This window comes from Poecilia formosa, unplaced genomic scaffold (genome assembly GCF_000485575.1).
Source record: "Poecilia formosa unplaced genomic scaffold, Poecilia_formosa-5.1.2 Scaffold97, whole genome shotgun sequence".
Taxonomy (NCBI): Eukaryota; Metazoa; Chordata; class Actinopteri; order Cyprinodontiformes; family Poeciliidae; genus Poecilia; species Poecilia formosa.
In genome coordinates, this window is record NW_006800036.1 from 1,639,118 (window position 1) to 1,658,017 (window position 18,900).

Consider the following 18,900-nt stretch of genomic DNA (forward strand, 5'->3'; position numbering starts at 1 on the left):
CAGAGTGTGAATGGGAGGATGAGTGTAGCTTATGACAGCAACTGTGCAACTTGAAAGCAAATATGAGAAAGTACCCAGTTAAGAATACTTCAACTCTAAGCTGTGTATAGACACAAACACACAGTTGATGCACACACTTTTCTCCTTGTTCCGCTTCAAAGCGCCCGGTGCAGGGGTAAACGCTATCGAGCCTCCAATCTGAATCCATGAATGGGTTGTAATCACATTCAAAGCCATTGACATTCAGCCGGGTAGCACAGTCGCATGTGTCATTACAGTGCATCAGAGTCACAGTAGAAGGATATTTCACTAATCTCTCATTCTTTTTTTTTTCTTTCAACTTTTTGCCCCAATAAAACAAAGAAATCGCTCCATCTGTTCTTTTTTAATCACTTCCTTTTTTTTCATTTTCATGTCTTTATCTCTGTTTTATAAAGTTCATGGGAGGGTAATTTTATTAATCCTGTAGGTCTGAGCAGAGAGGAAGAGGAAAGGGAAGAAGGGATGGGAAGGATTAAAGTTATAAATACTCAGGGGAGATTATTTTTAATAGATTGACAAAGTGGCAGTGATTTACTTTGCTACAGCGATCAGTTGACTGACTGAGTCAGAGGACCTGAGCTGCTCACTGCAGCTTCAGAGAGAATCTGATTTTAAAGCTTAGTGTGATCTTGCTGCAGCCAAGTTTCAACTACAGGAAATCTTTCAGCCACAGGTCCTGCTTGAAGCACCCCGTGCAATAAATATATGTAAAAGGATTTTTTTTTTCTGACCTTTTCAGTAATCTAAAATGTTTGTTTTTAACAGCTCAGTTGTTCTTTTTTCCAGTTGGAATGGTCATTCAGTAACTAATTTCAATGGCTTCAAAAACAAGAACAGGCAGAGTAACTTTAAATCTCTTTTAATAATGTATGTGGGGAGAAAATCATACAAATAACATTGAAAATATACCGTGATATCTATTTGGTTTAACATCCCTTAGCAATTTGTATACCTGAAGGTCAATACACATTAGAGGCATACACCCTGTGTAAATAAATAAGACTAAATTGTTTTCTATTAACCCACAATTGTGGCATTTTTGTCGGCAGCCAATGCTTTTAGGTAAAGTGACCAGAGATCCTTTGCAAAACTGTTTCACTTTGCATAAAACTGGAGTTGATGTCTCTGCACAGTCTCTGCACATTTCAGAACGATGCATTCAATCTGTGCTAAAGGCAACAAAGGACTGATTCAGAGGATGGATCTGATCTAGATACGTACGTCGTAGCCGTTATTTCGGATCCCCCTCCTGGATCTCTCCCTCAGCACTAGCAGGTCCATCTCTGTCTCCACTGGGCTGGGGCTGCTCAGAGACTGACGGCTCCAGTAGGTGGGCTCTCGTGGGTGGGAGTACCTGTTGACCAGATGTCGACAGATATCGGGGTTTTGTTGTTTCTTTTAGTTTTCACTTGCCTTTCTGTATTTAACTCAACCATTAGCATAACCAATCATGTTTACTAATCTGGCAAGCTTCCTAAAGCTAGTGTGTTTGTTTGAAAATTGTAACATTTTCGAAATAAAAGCATTCCTTTGTTTTTCCAAATGAGGTTTAAAATCAATTGTGCCTGTAAGGTAGACCGTTAAATTCTTCAATGACAGATTTTTATTTGGAAAGTTGAACTATTTTAGCATCAAGTTGTTGTTGCTAAAATGTAATTTAAAATCAATGCTTGTGGGTGAAAAAAAATATTTTTTTTACTGTCCACTAAAACTAATTTCTCAGTCTTTGAAGAAAATAAAAAAAATTCATAGGTACAAAAACTTAAGAGCTTGAACCTTCGGCTCTTATTGTAAACTAGAAAATAACTTAAAATGAATTGCTGAAGTTGAGAACATTTCTACATATAAATTGAGAATGCTAATGTGTGTTTATTGTATATAATACTTTGCAGATATGCATTTGAATATATACATACATGCATTTTCATGATTTATCATGATCTGAAGATTGGAATTGAGATGTCTGCATTAAAACAGATTCTGACTAAAATGTCACACTTTTCCTGAAGACGGGTTTAAATCCTGTCATACTTTCTTGTGTTTAATCATACAAAAATCTTCTCACTGTGCACCAGGTTTTATAAACAAATTGTACTCCTAATCTTAAAGGCAAATTTATACATAGAACGTCTCCAGTCCAGTAAGTTGCATTTCACACAGAAATGAAATTTTCATGATTTGATTAAGGAACATAGATGACGGTGAGCTGAAGTAAAACAGGCTTTTTATATGTGAACTTTTACATGTTGCTAAGCAACAGTCACAAATCTACAGCGAGCTTTTTATTATATTTGCCGTGAATTTTCAGTTTCATCTACAAAGTATTAATAATCTTATGCACGGGTGTGTATTAATTACCACCAGTTTCACACAAGCAAGACGTACTGAGGATAACAATATGAGCCAACTGTTGAGCCTTTACTTTAATACTTGAATGCATCTGTGATGAAACTAAGAGAAGATGCAAGACAAACGGTAGAGTTGTAATCATTTTTATGAATCTATGAAGAACTGTGATGAAGAAAACCCTTTTGTTGATTTAAAACTAACTAGCCTAGAACAAATTTATTGTATCAATATGTTGATACTAATTAGCCTACGAGCTAGTTCATGCTTCTTTGAAACTAACAGGGAAACTAGTCAGGAACAAGTGGGAAAAAAAGATGCCACTAAAGTTAAAATGAAATAAAACTTTCTCTGAATTTTAGAGTCATTTGTTGCCGTTTTTTCTGGTCATTTCGTTGCTATATAAGGCCAACTCCTCACCTCTTATGACATCCTGCAAAAGAGGCCCTCTTCTCCTCAGCAGTCAAGGGCGGTTTGATGGCGCCGTCATGTCGGTTGTGCCTGCTGTCACGGTGACTGTAACCATGGTTGAGACTCTCAGAGAGCGAGAACTCTCCGTACCCCTTCCTTCGAGCCTTTTGACGCAGTTTGTTTCTGTAGTGCTCGATGTCCGATTTCTGCTTCAGCCCAACGTGGTTTGCCTATAAATAAACAAAAATTTGAGTACTGGTGTCAAGTCGTCATGTTAAAAAGAAATCCAAAATATCTGTTAAATGTTTTTCTTTTTCTTTTTACACATTACAGATAGTCAAGGAACCTTTCACACCTTAAACATATTTTTTCTTCAAAGCACACCTATAAATTGGGAAGGGACAGAAATCCCCTGCTGTTGGTCCTGGTATATTGTGTTATGTGGGCTGAGGAATAATTTTTTGCCAGTCTCAGCTTGAGAAGTGCACAGACACAGAGGCAGAACAAGAGTGAGACGTGACAAACAGGGTGAGAGATTAGATGAGGGAAACTGTTTGCTCCAACAACAGCTAAATTCAGTAACAGCACAATGTGTCCCAGAGGGGATGTGATGTTACACAAGGTGGGAGGACGGGATAATAGATGAATAAAGTGAGAAATTGACAGATTAGGCACAGTTGCCATTAAATTTGAATGAATTTTATGTTGGGTTTGATGTAGGATCGTTCGTTATGCAAAAGCTGATATTTCAAATATAATATGTACAAAAAAAAAAAAATTCCAATAGTGTCCTTAATCTTTAAATTTCCTGTTTGCGTCACAGCCTGAAGGTTAATCTAGCCAACCAAATGTGGTTCAGTTACTAATTGTACTTGTCAGCACTAGCACTATGAGACAGACCTCCATGTGTGTGTTTTGCAGACTCACCTCCCCATTGACGACCACTGAATCCTGGCTGTGCGAGGAGGAGGAGGGGTAGGAGAAGGTGGGCTGGGCCGTCATGGGTTTAATGGTGATGAGACGCAGAGAGCCTGAATGGTCCTCATATGGGTCTGGGAAGAAGACACGTTAAACAATTATAATAAGACACAGACCGTAATGTTGTCCAAGTGGTACAGGAATTATATTAAAATGTCTCTAGTAGGGGAGAAGAATATTGAACAATACGGTTTTTATTTCTTGCGATATCTTTATAATTACACATCAAAAATTAATCAAAAATGTTTTGAGAAAAGAACATGTATGGAGATAAAATGACCATAAAGTAAGGCAAAACGCTACATTTTAACAACAAAAAATTGCAAAGTCATTTTTTGCAAAACTTTAATAGAACCACATGTTTTTTTGGTTGTTGTTTTTTAGAGCAATGTCCATCAAATAGCTGATATCAAAGTTCAGATGCCTGGCTGTAATGCACAGCGTCTTTGTATCACAAACAGATCATTGCAACTATCAGTAATGGTGGTAGAGGGATGATGATTTGGGCTCTTTGGGAACCTCAGTCACTGAGTCAACCATGATCTCCTCTTACAGTCAAATATGATCCCATCTGATCAACAGATGAAGCTGGGACCAAAATGGACAAGCAAAGCTGCAACAGAATGGCTACAAAAGAAAGAAATTAAGGTTTTGCATTTGCCTATAAAAGCGACAACTCAACCTGTGGTGGGAACTTATCAAAAAAGTGGGAACACGACAGCCTCTAAACGTCAATGAACTGATGCAACGTTGCAAAGAAGAGTGGACTAAACTTCTTCTAGAAATACAAGACTAATAAAATCTTACAGAAGAGATTACTGTGAGCTTTTGCTGCTGCAAGCTCTTTTAAAAGCCAGCTGATTTCTCTGAACAGCTTTGTCTCTTTGTTTTCATGCTCACTTTGCCCTGGGTGAACTGTCAAATGTTGCAAATTAGGAAAAAAAAAAGAAGAAGCATTTACTAATCTCTTTTATTTAGATCCACTTGTTGCTATGGAAACTACAAAGTTAGATGAGGAAATATAGAACAGAGTTTTAATATTAACGCTGGGAGAACAACAACAAACAATGTCATGTTTGCCTTGACGAAACAACATTACCGCACTGTGGAGGTCCTCCGACATATGAAGCTCGTATTTAAGGCTATGTGGCGTGTTGTTGAAGGAGGGAGCAGATGGGCAGAGTTGTGTTGCTCTGAGTCCACTCTGACTCACTCCCAGACTGACATCATGATAACTCAGCTCAAAAACTAACAGTGTCAAGCGGCCTTCATCTTGGCAGCAGCTCAGCTTGCATTATTTGCTACTGAAGCTGTGCCGCATGTCAAGCCTGACAGTCAAGGTCGGGCATCAGGTGGGCGTCACAAACCGCAGACACCATAGACCAGATTGGACATTTTAACTATGCAAAAAGATAATACAAACACTTGACACCAGCATCTGCCGTGACAACAGCTTTACTACCATCACAGCAGATGTTGAGCACAAAGTTTATATTCAAACATTTTTTATTTTTTTTTTTTGAATGCTGATTGCTGTGTATTTGGTGTTGCTTTGAATTTGCGAAGGAGTTTAAACAAGGATATAAATGTTGCCAATAAAGTAGCAGCTTAGTGGAGGGAAAACAGACACATTAAAAAGCAAGCACACACTTTTAAAGTATAAATGATTTGGTTCTTGACTAGTTTCTCAAATGTACAAAACTACCCGCCATGGATTCTACCTTTCCATCTATGTTCTTTTGTCATCATTAGTGTTGCAGCCTAAGTGTATTCAGGATGCAATGCAGTAGATAAGACAGCCTTGCAGAGGATAGTGAGGGGAGTCAAAGGGTCTTTGAAATGTGTCCTGATCCTCTGCTAAGAATCTATTTCAGAGATGCTGAAGGATCAGGACTCTGAACATTGTCAGAAACTCTTTATGTCCTTTCCATGAACTGATATATAACTTTTTTCAATTCACAATTACACGAGTTTGAGTCCACTGCATTACAATTAGAATCAAATTCAACTGTACGCAGCCAAATTTGAATCAGTCTTCTTAACTGGATCGTAGTGGATTGGTATGATTAAATATTTCCTTTTAAAAGAATATGAATTTGAACTAGTTTTTTATAAAGTGCAATGGGATAACATTGTAAAGTTGTTACTCACAAACGTAGCTGTACTGAGATTAATCATTCCCTTTCTAAACTTTCCTGCAAATATACCAGCAGCTCTGTTATGTGTCGATATTGGTATCATTAGTATTCAGCAACAATGTTCAAACATCCTGCACATGACGCAGAGCGAAAATCAGAAAGTCCCAAGTTAGGGTGTACAAGAAAAGTAATAGTAGTGATACACTTTATTTAGAAAGGGAGAATGTTCAGCTCAAACATAAATGTCATCATTTGATGCAGTGTACCAGATTTATAGCATAAAACAGATTTGCATTTGCAGTCCCCTAAAGCTTTCAGCAAAAGTTTATTTTTTTCACCTTGCTCATTCATTCTAATAAAAAAAACCTAGTCTTGTCCCTTTCGAGGACCCTGCAAACACCAGCAAAAGGCTGAAACAAACAAATGTCGATTCTTGCTGAGGTATTCATTAATTAAGCTAAACTGAATGACAAATCACACCATTTACTGTGAAAATGCGTATGCTTGTGCAAAAAGAGATTGAAAGTCAGTGTCCTGGACTCGCTGGGTTACGAGAAAGCTGAGGAAAAGTTATGCAACCAATGCAAAACAAAAACGATCCGTCACCTTTGATCACAGGTGCTCCTGGTACAATCTAGACACAATCAAATATTTATCACCAAAATGAAGTCTGTCTTGTGAAGCACTATATAATTGCTGTGTAAGCATGCCTTTGTCAAGTGAAGGGGTCTTCAACTGCAGCCCTCCAGCTCCACCTGAATCAAATTAAAAGCCTCTGCAGAGCACGATGGCATGCTGAAGGGGTAATTTAACCAGCTGATTTAGATAGTTTAGGGCCAAGGACACATCTAAAATTGTCTTGCAGGACAACGGCTCTCGAGGACGAGAGTTGGAGACCGATGGTCGGGCTAAAGAAGTCTATGATGGTATTCTAGAAACCCTAGTGGTTTATGTTTGATGCTCTCATTCTGATGATAACATGTTCTTTAATTGTTTTCACTCATGTCCTGTTGTAACCTCCACAATATTGTGGTGAGACAGCATGCATTACAATACCAGAAATTGCAGTGCAGGAGGTTAGCCGTCAGTAATTCTATTATTTACACCATTTCTTTGCTGTCGTCACACATCAAACTGCCTGGCAGACATGCTGTTGTTTTCACGACGCACAGATGTTACGGTCAATGAATACAACACCTAGTTGAGCATGTGTCACCAGCTAAAGCTGAGGGGGAAAATGAAAATCTGATTTGCTTTTCACCTGTAACTTCTGTCGCCAGTTGGCAATGGTGTTGAGGTTCAATGGATCTTGCATTTTATGAAAAGGTGCTGTATTTAGTCTGACTATAGAATCAGCATGTTAAAATACACGCCCACATGCATACACACAACGAGCCGTGAAATCACAGCTCGTTGTGGGCATCCTAGTGCCCTAGTGCATCCTAGTGAAGTTGATACATCTGCAGGTACATACAACTGGAAAGAGGTGACCAAAGTAACCACGGAAATAAGTCTTAGAGAACAGCTATGATCTTGGAATAATGTGTTGGCTTTTCCATGTTATCATGTTTTCTTTTCTTTGTAATTTGGTGTTAGCTTCAGTCCAACACCGCCAACGTTTCTAGAGGAGTTTCAGGTCATTTATATTCATTTATGTAAATCAGAACAACATTTTCACATGTACGAGCATGGTCACTTCATAGTCTATCTACAAATTGAAGACCTGCACCATTCTCACAGAAGACTTGAGCAACGGTCCAATGCACATCCCAGCTGGGCTCTAAAAAAATAGGCTATTTTTTTAAGATTGCAGAGGCTTCTTTCTGAAAAGGGGACACATTTATGATGGAAAACCGCAACATTTTGACAGTAATTCCATCAAATTCTGGTATTTAAGCTTCTGTGTTAGATCTTCTCTATTTCTGTTTATGTTTAATGAGATCAGGAAGGCATGTATGGTTCCCTAAGCGCTGACTGGAGAGATTTAATTGCATAACAGCAACAGTCTGAAACTAAATAAAAATCCTGCAGTGCTAATTTATTTTTGATGGTCTCTTTAGCAGTTCTTCAGTATGAGTTTCACCTCAGGATAAGAATCTCTCAGGTTTAACTATGACTCACACAAAAACCGTAAAGCTTTGATAATTGTGAATAAGTTTTGAAGCGACAGCACACTGTCACATATTTTCCCACCCACCTTCCTGATTTTTCTCATGTGGCCTAATTGAAATAGAACCTGAAATCATATATTCAGCTGGTAACTATGTTTGTCTCTGCACAGGAATGAGGTGAAGCAAAGTAAAAGAAAAAGCAGCAGAAATACTGAAATCGGAAACTTGCTCTTGCAGAATAAATCGACATAAGTACTGCCGGATGTGACAGGATGAGCATTTAGGCTTAAGCCAACATGACGCCTTTAACATGAACCTGTGAGTCGTCAGTGACTTTATGAAGCCACTTGACTCATGAGTTTTCATTTTAGCTTCATCACAATTGTTGTGAATTTTGCAATTCGCAATAATTATCCTTTAGGTTAAATAATCATTGAATAAAAATGCAGTGGGTGATTTTTGTGCCAATCAAAACATCCAAACTTTCATTACGATGGATTTAAATTAAACGTATATTTATCCATCTCCCTTTCCTTCACTACTGTGTCCTCATCCTCACCATTGTTGCTCCTCTTGTGCAGCTCCTCCTTGCCGTTCTTGATGCTGCTGCCTGTTGCGGTCCTCCGGGCCGAGGAGCTTTTGCTGGTGTTCAGCTTCCCTGAGCTGTTACTCGACACCGAACCATCCTCCTCACTTGGCAACCGTCTGTAGTGGCCATGGCAACAGAGAGACAAGGGAGAGATAGTAGAAGAGGAAGGGGGGGAGGGGAAGAGTGAGGCTTGCGAGTGTGTACACAAAATGGGCATCATTTCACAGTTATTACTGGCAGCAGACTATCAACTTTAATTACAAGTGAGAAAACAATGTTAGTGGGTAATTAGCAACAAGAATAATTCAAAAGGGCTTTAGAAAGAAACATGTTCAAAAAGTCTACAAAGCAGCTACAAGGATGCAAGCGAGAAAGAGATAAAACTTCAATTTCTGGTAAGTTATTTAAATCTGAAAACCTTCCGAAAATTTGAACCAGTGTATTCTTTCGAAGAAGAATTTGAAATTTTGAGAGACAAGTAAAGAATAGTTGGAGAGAGGGATGACCTCATTTAAACCTCGAGAACATTTTGAATCACTAAAACATGCAGGTTTTTGGTGTTTTATTTAGTTTTTCTTACTAACAAAAGGAATTGTTGAATACTGTATGGGCGAAACAGTAATGGTTTTGACAGATTTTTACAAATACAGTTCTTAATGCATTTGCATTTGGTCTCATTTTACTCTGACGCCTCTAAATAAAGTCAATTAATTTCTTAACACATAGTTGACTGAATAAACTGAGTCTGCCTGTGTCTTACTAAATTACAGACGTTCTTTGAAGGCCTAAAGAGTTTGTTACAGAATATTTGAAAGCATCATGATGACCAGTGTAACACAGCAGACGGGCCAGGGATAAAGTTTAAGGCATTGTTAGGTCAGAAAATAATAACCCAACATTACTTATCAAAAACCTTTGAGCTTTTTCAGAGAACAATCTAACATATGTGGTAACTCTGGAGAAGCTGCAGAGTTAATGTGTTATCGTTTTAACACATTTTGGACAATGTGTTAAAACGATAACTATCAGTTGTTTGTTCCACAAACCTGGACTTTATAAAGGAGTGCTTTGAATGGTTTAAATTATGTACAACATGGAAAAATCTGTGTGGTGGAAAAGTAACACTGTGCACACAACATCCCCATGGAGAAACATGCTGATGGCAGAATCATCCTGTGGAGATTTTTGTGTGTGTATGTTTTTATTAAAGGGTAGGGAAGTTGGTCTGACTTGATAGGAAAATGGATTGAGCCAATTTCAGGCTAATCTTGGAGTAAAACAAGGGCAGAACCTTTTATCTGGAGAGGAACCTTTAGCATACACCGAGGGACTCGAAGGCATGTTTATGTGTGACACTGGCCCAGTAAAATGCAGACCCAAAATTTTCATTGTAACATTACAAAATGTAGAAACATTTGAGGGGTATAAATGCTTTTGTGAGGTCCTATACTTTCAAAGTATTTAAATCAGGAGGTTGTGATGATTAATCTCAATTACAACACCTAGTTGAACATGTATGGGTAAAAAATGCGGGTTGAAGACAAATTTTCGTCATAGACATACGGCTTACTGAATCGAAGCCACAAATAATTAAAGCGCTTCTTAAAGCAAAAGGAGGTCCAAACAGGTTCTAGGTGAGGCACAGCTAAAAAAAAATGTAACCAGTAAACATGAAGATTTGTTTTCACTTTTTTTTTTCCTGTTTGCTTCAAACGCACACGCAAACTCACACACACAGTGGACACACACATGCACACCCAGGGTTATGTAAGCTACAGGAACCTCACTACATGACAGGCTTGTCTACAGGTGCTGTGAGACCCACGTATCAGCGAGACCAAAAATGGCAGAACCACAGGCGAGGCAAATGTGTAGCTTACATGTATACAAGTTCACACAGCTATTACGCATGCGCGCACACACACACACACACACACACACACTGTGCAGCCATAGCAGTAGCCAGCGATTGGCTGCACTACAATAAAAGTCATGTGGTATCCAGAAAAGAGCCGGAGGGATGGAAGACAACATACAACGTGAGAGCCATGTAAATCTGTTTGTGAAGGCCAGAGAGGGGAGCAGAAGAATCGGTAATCACACTGCTGGAAAGTGATGTTCATCCCAATATCTGTCTTCTGTCTTTCCTGTGTGCCTCACACACCGATGCTCCCTGGAGGAGGAACTGAGCAGAATAAATGCACTCCCATTGAACCTGTCCTCTGCTGCACTGTGCTTAACATTCAGTCTGTGCCTGTTTCTCTCCTCAAACAATTAGCAGGTAAAACTACAGCTGCTGTTGCTTTAAGTTCAAAACAAGAAGCATTCTTCTAGCCATTCATTTCTGTCAATACAACAGAATTCACTGCATTGGCAACAGCTGCTTTAAACCACTTGCTTGAATAAATCTTTTTTATATATGTAAGCTAGTACTAAATACTAAAAGAATGTTTGAAATATTTTCCGAGTTTATTTTGACTTACATACATACTCTGGTTTTCCGATCAGCTAGGGATGTCTAAATAGTATATTCTCTTAGCCACTTTTCAAAATTGGAAAGATGAGAAAACAGCATTTAACCAAAGAAGATGTGTGTTCATCTTCATTTGTGAGGAAACCACTAATCAGAGCAATAACTAATTCCTAAACCACTAACACTGTGGTGAACTAGGCTGGTTGAGGTTACCTAAACACTAAACCCAGTGAGGATAAAGGTTACCTCACTCCAAACCTCACCCCAATTTACAATGCTTGCATCTCATTCTGCCACCGAAAGGACTCCCAGTATATTCTGCACTTGTTATAGTCAATGAGAGCGTTTACACTGCATGAGCAGGGCTTCACACCTCTGCATCAAAATTTGAACCAATCCTATGTTTGCCAGATACTGATGCAACAGGAATATGAATGAGCCAATATGCATTAAAAAGAAAAAAAAAACATACCAAGACAGGCTATATTTTTTGAAATCCTAACTATATTAACAAAAATGTGGATGTATTCATACATTTATGCTGTGAACATATATAATTTATGGCTATAAATACACACAAAATACAGACATGATTTTATTTTGAAACCTATCAAGTCATTTCCTCTCACTCAACTCAAAACAGGAGCATCGGTCAAGGTAGACAAAGAGACAAAGATTAATTTTGATAGATGAGAACTACGGTATTTCAAAGATGAGACACACCATCTTTTTTCTCAGACTTTATTGCGTGATCTTGCATTTTCCACGCACGCATTTTCTCCCACTTCTTAGAACACCTCTGGGCTTCTCAAATGAGAGAAGTTAAACGTAGCGTACATCACGGAATGCCTCGGCTCCGCCGGTGAAGTTCGCCTCAAAGCGGAGCCTCATGCAGTGTAAATCTGGGGTCACTCTTAGACAATTGTGGCACAGAATCGCCATATGTTCCAGCATATTTCACTTTATGTTTGGGTTTTTGTGTGATAGTTCCTGGATTGTTCCTAAGCTCCTCCTCAACAATTTCCTTTCTTTGGAGGTGACAGCTTGGGTCAGGTGATAAACATTTCCTGCAGCTGGGCGTTCCAACAAGACAACAACAAATACACATCAAAACTAGTTTTGGAGTGAATAATCAATGCCACCATTAAGCTTCTACAGGAATGGCCTTCACCTCAACTTTGTTAAAAATCTAATGACTATGCTGCAAAGCTTATCCAGAGCCAGAAAACCAATGTGTTTAAATGAACTTGAACAGTCTTGCCAAAAACAGAGGTCAGTCTCAATAATGCCAGAAGCTTGTTGAAGGCGATACAATGTGTGTTTTCTTTGCAACTTGGCAAGGTATATGCGTCAAAATATGAGTGTAGGTGTGTGATTGATTTAAAATAACATAAAAAAAATAATAATTTATGGTCATCTTATTTTTGTTTTTAAAATCTATTAAAGGTGCATGTTGTAATTGTGTTATACATTAAATGAAGACTGATTTAAGAGCATCATTTAATAAAGATGCCAAACTAAAGATAACATTCATGCCCCTGATTTATGCATGTAGACTTATTACAACACAGACACTTATTTCGATGTGCATCCTACAGTTCCAGTGACTTTACTATTAAATAAGTAGGTATGTAGAGAGTTAAGTGTGTTTTATATGCTATCAAGTTAGATATCCTTAGCAACTTGAGTGATTCTCGTTGTCCTCTTTTTTTCTTTCCATCAAACACACCGTTACCTTCAGCCTGAGGAGATAGTAAAATCTCACCATAAATGCATCTTTTGATGTTTCACTTCTTCTCACTCTACACCATTACAGCAGTGTGTATGTGATAAATGTTTAGTCTGGTAGTGAAACAGCAATTTTACCTTTTTTTAAAAACCCCAGTTCCCTATAAGGCATGCGTTACCGGTCGGTAAAGCTGATTATCACACTTCGCCGCCGCCTGTGGCACTGTAGCATTTCAACATTGTTATACAGGAAGGTCCCCTTCGGCTCGAATACAGCTGGGGTTATAAATATACATGTATTTATTATCCTTGAGAAGCAAAGCACAACTAATCCCGCCCCCATTCATTTTGGATGAGCGGTGAGTAAATGAGGACGTGTCTTCAACTCTGTTTTAATTTATGCTAAATTATGTGAGCTGAGACTTGATGCATCTCATTTATGAGGGAAATATGTCATCACTAATGTGGGTGGATGCATGTGGGTGTAGCATGTACTAGTTTACAACAAACTGCTCACCACTGTGCTTGGATGGATTTGGTGTTCATGCTGAGAAACAAGGAGGACGCAGAACAAGAGAAGTCTATTTTTGTTGGGGTTTATTTTCCACCTAGACTAAGTGAAAAGCCCAGGATGTTGCTGTGCAGGTTAATAATTCAGATGTTTGACAAGCCGCGTTGAATATTTAAATGATTTCATGACAGGCTGTAGTACAAAAAATATTAAATAAACACAACTTAAATCATTACATATTTTTTTAAACGCCACAAATTACATTTCCATTTATAAACACATCAAATTTGTATTCTCAATAAAATGCCAACACATCTAAATTGTTACAGATATTTAATTCTTGCAATTTTGATGCTTGATACGATTCAATATAACTGACAATGAAAAGAAATCTCTTTCTTTAAAACCACTAGCAAAATATTCTTGAGTTAAATGGGTAATTTTTGGTTCCAGATGTTATTTTGAAATAGAAAAGATGAAAACAAATGAGAAAATGTTATGTTTTAAAGTTAAACTGGTGAAGACTGACAAAAATAAATCCCACAGCTGCTGGAGCATTAAAAAAAACAAACAATTCATGTGTCTCCCTACGGACATCTCCCAGAGTTAATCATCACATTCTGAGGGAGCTGATTTGAGACAAAGACCTGCTTCTGTTGCAAAGCTCAAGTGTGACTGTGTCTCATTGTTTTTCAATGGACTCTCTCCTGGGATGTCATTTGGGTTTAATTGGCTTAATTGTCCACACCTTTGAATAAAAGGCATACCCAGGGAGGATTGCAGTTTTATCTCTCTTGTGTAACTGCAGTTCGTCATGCTTGTGCATAGCCTCACCCAAATGAACATATTTATTTTCATAAGTCTTCTGTTGCACGATATATTTGATCAAATAGCGTCTTTAGTTTCCATCACTGTCAAGTATTAGAACCTCGGTGTCGATTGCAGAGTTCTCCATGAACAAGTAAAGGTGAGAAAAGCAGCTGACGGGTATCGTTATTTCTAATGCTTCTGAGCTTTTATAGGTTCAGATCTTTTCCATGTTTGTGCCGACGCTGGGCTCTGGAGTCACACTGCTGTAGCTCAAGTGACTGACTCTATACAACAACAGCTGACAGCCCCACTGTGTGATAATGATAGGCATTTATTTGCACCTAAAGCTGGTAATTGAGATGAAGGAGAGATTTTAATGCCAGGTATGAACTGAATCAGCCAAGATAGATCGCAGTTCCAGCATGCCAGTCTAACATTTTGTTACCAACTTCTGTGCGTAAGCAGAAATATCTTCTCTCTGTCTTTCCATCTACAAACAGTCCCTCATTAACACAGGAGTTATCTTTACATCCCTTCAGTCTGTCAGAGTCTGAGCTGCTTACTCCTGGCTTTTCTCTAGCTTAACACTGTGATACTCAAACAAACCCTGATGTCTGGACTTCAGTGATGTAAAGCTCAGACATCTGCTCCAGCAATGAGAGGTTCCCTTTTCTCCTGGCTTCCAGCAGGAGACGGTCTCTCCGATTACCTCATTATCTCAGCAATGTTTAAACACAGGTTTTTGCGAAGGTGAGAATCGTGAACGTGATTACCAACAAGAAGCGTCTGCATTGTTGTGAATGAGGAATAATTAAGTCAGAAGTGTGATGTGGAAAATGTCTGCCTTGCTCTGCCACCGACACCGTCACCGTGTCAAACGTGGTTTGTTTCAAATGTGACAAACTCTCAGATTTATTTTTTTTAAATCATTCAAATAAGACACGACTGTCTCTTTCTAATTTATTTCTCATTTTGATAAATAACTGTGTCATTGCCAGGAAAGCAAACTGAATCTACAGAGTAAGAGACAAATTTATTATCTATAATGTAAAATCAACTTTTATGAGATTTATCATGTTATACGTTATTCCTTAAATCAAAAACATACCTGGAGTGTTGCTTTTATCCTTTCATGCATTTTTGAGAAATCGTTGAATCTCCCGTGGCAACCATTCGGATGTGCATCAATACTCGCTCATACAAAGTGCCGATTATATGCCCTTTTCATAAAGGTGTATAAGTTTCCAAGCGAGTTTCCGCCCTACAGAGCACACCGTTCCACACCCCTCTCCCATTTAGCTCCACCAGACTAGTGGCAGCAGCAATTAGCAAACACCTGCTGGAAATGCTCATCTGGTGAGCTCATCATAGGAGCTACTTCTCAGTCTGACACTCCTAACAACAGTTGTAATCAGGATAGTGAATGGACATTGTTGTGATGAAGTGCTGAAGGCAGAGTACCAAGGCATCAAATTACAAAAATGTAAACATGCATGTTTTTGTTTTACCTATATATTTCAACAAACAAAGAGCAACATTTTGAGTAAGCATGCAAGTCAATATCTTACCCTCCTTTGTGTAAATCAGCTGATGGAGGCCTTTTATTTGCAGTCCCATCCTGATGAACCTTCTTATCCAGTGACAACGACAGCGGAGCGTCTCGAACAGCAAGGCCCAACACCAGCGTCTCTTTGGTAACAGAGACGGCCTCATCACCAGTTCGACCCAGGTGCTTCTTGGCGTAGTCAAAGCCCTGTACAGGCTGGCAAAAAAAAGAAGAAAACAACGCAGAGGGAGTCACAGATCCACTTTCACTCAGAATTGTCTTTGCATTATGTATTGCATAAGCTCAGACATTGAAACCACCGGCTACAAAACAGAAAAGTACATGCAAAAACTACATCGAGTCCAACAGTCAGACTTGATAGCACATAGGTGTATCATACTTACCAGATGGCAAAACAAATTACACCAAGTCAATGTAATTATCGAGCTAAACATAAAGGATCAACAAACGATAACCGAATCTGCACACATTCCACCATGACACATTGTTGACACAACAGAAGAGCAAAGTGAAGCCAAAACTGGTTCAAACACAACAGCGCTGCGCTGCCGGCACAAATTACTCAGTAAACAAGCTGAATTCAAACACAAAACCTCTAAGACAAAAATCACACACCATTAAGATTGCCAGTTCAGTTAAAGACATGAATTACAGGACAACTAATACTGTCTTCTAAATGGAAAACAAAATAAAATATAATACTCTGCTCACAATTTATATGAAAGTAATTTGATGGGCATTCCTCCTTAAGCTATTTTTATCAGTCTCCAAACAGCAGAGCTTACATAACAAAAAATTTAAGAAATAAATAATTTGGCAAAGCAGCACCTTTGAAGTCAAGGGTTTGTTAGGAGGAGATAGAACATTAAAGAGACAGCAGAATATGTTTGTGATAACTATGCATAGTTGGAATACATTTGGATAAATGGCTTTCGTTTTCAGGAACAGAGGAAATGGAAAAAGTGAAAGACTGGTTTTGGGTTTGACAGCAACAAAGATAAAACCCAATTTGTTTTCTGGGGAATTGATGGGGGGGGGGGGCAGTTTCTCCTCTTCTATTTTGAGCAGCTCCAACAAGAGGATGCTTAATGCATGTGATGATGCATGCTAAATTCTGAGAGCATGTAAGGTTAGGAAGCATGGGCGTCTGGATGGGGGCGCTGCTAATAATTCATTGGTCACACACACACACACACACACACACACACACATACACTGCTATGCCTTCAGCTTGCTTCAAACACAACGCTGCAGTTGTGGATAGGACTCATGCATTTAGGTTGATAAAAATGAAACACAACTTCCAGACAAGCCAGTCTGCCGTGGCTCCATGATGTTCATCAGTTTAAGAGGAGATGGACTCATGCATGTATGGAGTTAAGCAGATACCACTATTTGGTTATAAGATTAACTTTAGTATCCTGTTAGTCTACAAGACTAACTTTAACATCCTGTTAGTCTACATGACTTTAAATGGGCTAAAATCAGTTTTTATTGATTTTGTTTTGCTTCATTTATGCTGGGCAACGTTTTTTTTTATGTATTAAAAAAAAATTCTTAAGAAGCAAGAAGAGAGCAGCAGTCCACGAAACCATAATAACAAAGTTCAACATTAACGGGAAAATGAGAGCATTAATAAAAAGCCCAGTGAGAATGTAAGTGATAGAAAGCCAACTCAATAACATGCTCTATGCAGCTGTACTAAGAGACGCCAGACGGGCATTTGGTAGATGTAAAGCTCAGACCAGAGACAGGGAAAGGGAAAGTAGATGACGTGTCACCAAGCCAATTCTTCCTCCTCACAGATTGGTCAGGAATGGTTAATGACCAGGTCTTGTTGACAAGCCAAGTAGGTAAAATCAGCTGTTTGATTTGTTGCAGATGCGTTGGAACAGGGAGGCATCCCAAAGTTGCAGGACAGTGGCACTCAAGGATTGCACTTACAAAGCCTGTATTAGAAGATTGAGAAACTGTGTAATGATACAAATGACAGCAACAGCGGCGCTCAACCCCAAAATATCAGAGGCAAGGGTCAAAACTACCCACAATGCATGTCTTGCAATGATGGCTTTGAAGCGTATAATAAAAGATTGTTTGAAGAACTGGATTCATTTCATATTCATGTCACAGGCGAGGTCGGGGGCGTTTAGGCTGCAGGCTGTGGACGTGGTCAAAGAGGTTAGAGTGAGATGCTGAAGGAGCTTCTGCCTCAGGGGAAGAAAGGACTAAAGATTTGTGATTCAGTCAGTCACTGACGAGTAATAGCAGCTGTCCATGGAGACTGTAAAGGTTCTCAGAAATGACAGGACCAAAGGATGTAACCTTGAAAAGTGTAGCTGGCATTTCAGGGATGGTATTTTACCTTTATAGCTCGCAATTTATCATCATCTCTAAGGTCTTTTCGAACAGTCATATCATTCTATCCTAATTGTCTCTTCTTCTTTTGCTTTAATTTTCATTTATCCCCCGTCCCGCTTCTCCTTCCATTGCTCTCTCTCTCTTCCTTCGCTCCCTGAATGTCGGTCTTTCATCTCCTCAGAGCAGGCCTGTTTAATAAAGACTTTGGCTGCAGACAGACATTGCGGCACTGTGCGAGCCTCTGCTCAGTCTGTCAAATACCAAGGCCATTTTTTTTCCCCCACATCCATCTGGAGTACCAGCAGAAGATGAGAGAGAAAGAAGAACACACAGGAACCTCAACATTTTCAATTTACTTAAAGATGTGTGAAGTGACAGTGAGCACAACACCACTCCGCCAGCAAATTATCTGTCCTGTCAGAGCCAAACAGACGCTTCTGCTCATCTGATTTTAGTTTATAGCATCAGCAGTCGGCAACTTGATGATGTAGAGCAGATGGACAAGATGTGCTGTCTTCTTCGCGAGGGCCAGATTGATTTAAATTCAAGTCTTGCGGGGCAAGGAGCAAGACTGAACCAGAGTCTTCTATAAAAAGAGATCAGGTAGATTTAAAAAGAGAAAAAGAGAGGACACATCTGCACCGACCCGCTGTGGCTAGATAAACCCCCCCCAGGGGCCCGCCGAAGAATGATGCAGCAAAATGCAAAACACCCAAGGTCCTTTAAACAGCAGCTGCTGCTTTGTACTTGCATTGAACGCCTTACAAATGAAAAATGGATTTCTTGTACTTTTCGCTGATTCCACCTCCATTGTACTTTGAACACAAGCCGACTATCG

At 39.1% G+C, this 18,900-nt stretch overlaps 1 protein-coding gene across 2 annotated transcripts in view; it reads right to left on the minus strand.

Annotated features, from left to right (window-relative positions):
* The window catches only part of kiaa1549la (KIAA1549-like a), an 84,476-nt gene that overhangs the window by 8,522 nt on the left and 57,054 nt on the right, over positions 1-18,900 (minus strand). For both annotated transcript variants that reach the window (XM_007558586.2, XM_007558585.2), the window contains 5 exons: positions 15,706-15,899; positions 8,586-8,731; positions 3,727-3,851; positions 2,809-3,029; positions 1,264-1,396 (listed from right to left, as the gene is read on the minus strand). In XM_007558586.2, coding sequence (XP_007558648.1) covers positions 1,264-1,396; positions 2,809-3,029; positions 3,727-3,851; positions 8,586-8,731; positions 15,706-15,899 — 819 coding nt within the window. The remainder of the gene's footprint in view (positions 1-1,263; positions 1,397-2,808; positions 3,030-3,726; positions 3,852-8,585; positions 8,732-15,705; positions 15,900-18,900) is intronic.